Source organism: Primulina eburnea, chromosome 13 (genome assembly GCF_022965805.1).
Source record: "Primulina eburnea isolate SZY01 chromosome 13, ASM2296580v1, whole genome shotgun sequence".
NCBI classification, from domain to species: domain Eukaryota; kingdom Viridiplantae; phylum Streptophyta; class Magnoliopsida; order Lamiales; family Gesneriaceae; genus Primulina; species Primulina eburnea.
The window spans coordinates 34889185-34893119 of NC_133113.1; the positions used below are offsets into that span (position 1 = coordinate 34889185).

At 32.8% G+C, this 3935-nt stretch overlaps 1 protein-coding gene across 1 annotated transcript; it reads right to left on the reverse strand.

Annotated features, from left to right (window-relative positions):
- Positions 1-1078: 1078 nt before the first annotated feature.
- Positions 1079-3935, reverse strand: LOC140810178 (lipid phosphate phosphatase 2-like). Its single transcript, XM_073168043.1, has 8 exons — positions 3634-3935; positions 2887-3111; positions 2680-2767; positions 2442-2551; positions 2260-2350; positions 1786-1974; positions 1619-1678; positions 1079-1387 (listed from the first exon to the last, which is right to left on the reverse strand). The coding sequence occupies exons 1-8, from the start codon at positions 3640-3642 to the stop codon at positions 1188-1190; spliced, it is 972 nt and encodes a 323-aa protein (XP_073024144.1). The 5' UTR covers positions 3643-3935; the 3' UTR covers positions 1079-1187.

Genomic DNA, 3935 nt, shown 5'->3' on the forward strand with positions numbered 1-3935 from the left:
TGACTTGGAACTTGACTGTATACTGGCGTTGGGGATTGAATCATATCTGAAAACATAAATAAAAACAAACAATTTGAGGATTAAATAATTTTTCATCCGTTTATAGTTTTTAAATTTGACGTAGGTGGAATTTAATAATTACAGCATTTAGTCAAGGACCATTTGTCTATGAAGATTCGACGAGATTTTTTAACAATTCACAAAATTATATAAACTATTCGCCTCTACTTTTTAATTCACATTTTTACAAGTAATAATTTTATCATTGTGAAAAATTATTTACTCAACCTAATCGCTTATTCATTTGCTAACCAACGCTGTTTTTTGAAAGATTAGATATTATAATGTATTTATATACATAAACCATTGATACATACATATGCACAATTATTTTTTTGAATTAATGATGAATGCTCCTATCATAAATTGATATGTATGAAATATTAAATAAGTAGACGAAGCTGCGTTAATGTAAATATTTTTATTATTACACATTAATAAAAAAAGATATTATTTTTACTCTCTAAAAGAAATATTTTATTGATAATTTCGCGTTCTTGATTCTAAATTTGACAAAAGTTCAACGATAATCAGCTAGTCTCTTTCTCAAAAATTGATGTGTACAAATATTTTTATTTTTTATTTATATTTGACATCATATTTCTATTATTAAAACTATTTATTTATCATCGAAAGAATTACGTCAAAGAAATTTGAATTTCCTAATATGGAAATACTAATTTGTTTCAATCTAATTATAGACACGTGCTTTGTGAAGATCGCTCGACGGTTTTTAAATTAACTAATATCAATAATAATAATAATAAAATAACATATTATAAAAATTAAATATCTATAAATAAACCGGGTCCAATTGAGAAGTGGAACGTCCCCCTTCTTTAAATTTGTTATTTTAAATTTTTGAATTATTAATAATTTACAAATATAATTTGAGAATTTTATATTAATAATTACAAATATAATTTGAGAATTTTTATTATTAATAATTTACAAATATAATTTGAGAATTTTTCTAAAAAAAAATATTAAAAGGAAGGCTCATTTCACTATAACAAAATTGATTCCATAAGCCACAACCAACCCACTCCAATAATGGAATGACAACCCCAAGTAAAACTAGTTTGCTGAGCTAGATAAACCAATTACGAACAAGAAATATTTTTAAGTTATCTATTTCCAGACTCCATTGAATGGACAGCTGAGTCTATATCGTAATACACTGAGTTCCCACGAATCCTCGACTGCTGTCGATTCATACCTTCAACTGTTACATTCTGTAAGCTAATTCCGTGCCCAGGCTGCTCAGTAGATCTCATGTTTGCGCGAGATTCCTCCACTGCCCGGAAATATGCATATGGACTCCATCCTGCAATGCGATCGTTGGATAAAGTAAGACGCACGATTTCTTGAAATTATATAGAAAAGAAAACAGCATATTCCTATAACGAATGCCACGTCCTAAACGGTTAGTAGAATGTGAGTTGCTCAGATCCATATACTTAAGAATAAATGTATACTTATTTATACCATTGCTGAAAAAAAGATTTTCAAATGTTTGCATACGGTTTCCTTCTCTAAAGTTACATTTTACATATACCTTGTGTGTGGTATGGAGGTGGGAAGAACTGCAGGTAGCAAAATGTAGCCGCAACAAGACCTATAACAAAATGCAGATGTAGGTAACACGAACGACAACATCTAAAACATGATCGATCAATTAAACTTCTTTAATTAAAGAATTGTGATGTTAAAATGAGAACATACCAAGGAGACCTCCGGCAAACACATCTTGCCAATGATGCTTATAGTCGTCTACACGAGAAATTCCAACAAGGCATGCAGCAAGAATAGGTAGGAAGAAAATGCATAGTTTCGCAACATGGCCTCTCCGATCAAAGCATTTGATTTTCCCTGACAAGTACAGTGATAGAAAACCAAGGCCAGCAAACGACCCTGAAAAAGAATTTTATTGTATGTCATCACTCAAGCAAAGAAAGAATCAACTGGACAAGGCCAATTTTGTGAACACTTTTTGCTTTTAGTGGCACCAGGTGGGTTGCCCCAAGATTTGGAATGAATAAGTATGAGTTAATGTCATTTGATAGCTGAAATTTAATTTTTAGTAACATTCTATGCAAAATTTCAAGTTTTCCATGTGAAAAAGGCAATCGCGCCTGACCCACGATTGATGGAATCCAGTAAAAAGGGTTAAACCATAAATCAGTTGGTACAACTTACATGAAGTATGCCCGCTTGGAAAACTCTTGTGCCCTTCTTTTAGATCACTATCTTTACCATGGCACACGACATCGCCCCATTGATCGTACTTCTGTTGAATAAGGAATATATTAAAATTAACATGAAAGCCTCTCCTATTTGGTGATAAAATAAGTAATCATTCAGAATCTAGGATGACATACAAAGTTCCCATCAGGAAAGCAACGCCAGAAAAAATCAGGGCGAGGCCTGCCGACTGCATTTTTTATCGCGTCTGTGAGGACACCAGTTATCAAAACAGCGAACAAGATTCCTGCAGTTCAGTAAGTCAAGCTCAGAGAACCATTTCAACCATTTTTAGTTTTCTGCTACAATAACAAATGATTTATATGTTTAAAGCCGTAGCACCAAATACGAGAGAAAGTTGATATTATGTATTACCTAGTATGGCATTGTGTAGATCATAGACGTCTCTTCTTCGAATATAATATAGAATGAAAATGGCAAAAGGCAGCAAAACTGAATACAGCTATTCACAAGAAAGTGATGTCATTAATACATGGTTTCCGATATCTCTTGGAATAAAACCATACTACCAAATCTAACAAGTGAAAAAGAGTTATTTGAGTTGTTATTAAGTGTACTCACAGGAACCGCCCATACTGGCACCGTGTCGTCTTTCATAGGATACTTAAGATCAGCCATCATGCCCTCTCCAACAAAACGATAGAACGGGTGCATTAGATATAAAATGATCTCTATTACTGCAAGTAGTATCAATGTAAGCCAATCATGCTTGTGATTCTTGAAGAGTTCCCACCCGTGCGACTTAATGGTATGTTGACATTCGAGTCCAACCTCGTTTGGTCGACCCTGTTTTAAGAAATATGAACTTTTGAATCGAAGTTGATATTGCATGCGCTAAAAGATCCATTGATGAAAACTGATAGAGAAGAAAGCCACACTCGAATATAAAGAGTTTGTTTGCATCAGTATCGAAAATAAAAGGTGAAGCACTTTTATTTTTTGAGTAAATCAGACTTAAAACTTGATACAAAATTTGGTGGAAACAAAGAACTCGAATTGGCATCGGAGTTGAAATCTTGCGCAGCAGCATAGAAAATTAACACCATTAACCTCAAACACTTGAATTTGTTAAAAATTAAAACCGTAATTAAAAAACTGATTAAACATATTGCCTCGAATCAATCCAAGCTCATTTACACCTAAAACAGACTCGGTACCAAAAGCGTCGAATTTACCAGAAGTGATCTGGACTAATATTAATTTGAACAATTTCGCAACAAAGATTCGTTTTATGATTTAAAAAACGTTCTTGCATAATAAATCAGGGAAAAGGGGATAAAGATGAAATGAACAGAAATGATGACAAACCTGAAACATGGTCCAAAATTTGATGTAGGACAGAAAGAAATCAAATATCTCCAACCAATGGCAAAAAGGCAAACACTTCAAGCACAGATTACTGGATCATATGAAGAATTTCACCCACAAAAGAAAGAGCTCGAGTGTCGGCAAAAAAATCTTCAGCAACAGTTGATTAGCAAAATGGTGAACGAGAAATACCCAAAGACATAATATCCTGATTCAAATGACAAGAAAATGGAATCTTTAACCTTGTAGTGATGCAAGAACTAAACAGTCATTTAAACATTTATAGTTTATAAATTTCAAAC

What these genes read in the sequence shown, in the direction of transcription:
- LOC140810178 (XM_073168043.1), bottom strand. An exon ending in TGCCAGTATGGGCGGTTCCT is followed by an intron (nt 2,768 to 2,886) that starts GTGAGTACACTT and finishes TCTTGTGAATAG; the next exon opens with CTGTATTCAGTTTTGCTGCC. An exon ending in ACCTCCATACCACACACAAG is followed by an intron (nt 1,388 to 1,618) that starts GTATATGTAAAA and finishes ATCGCATTGCAG; the next exon opens with GATGGAGTCCATATGCATAT.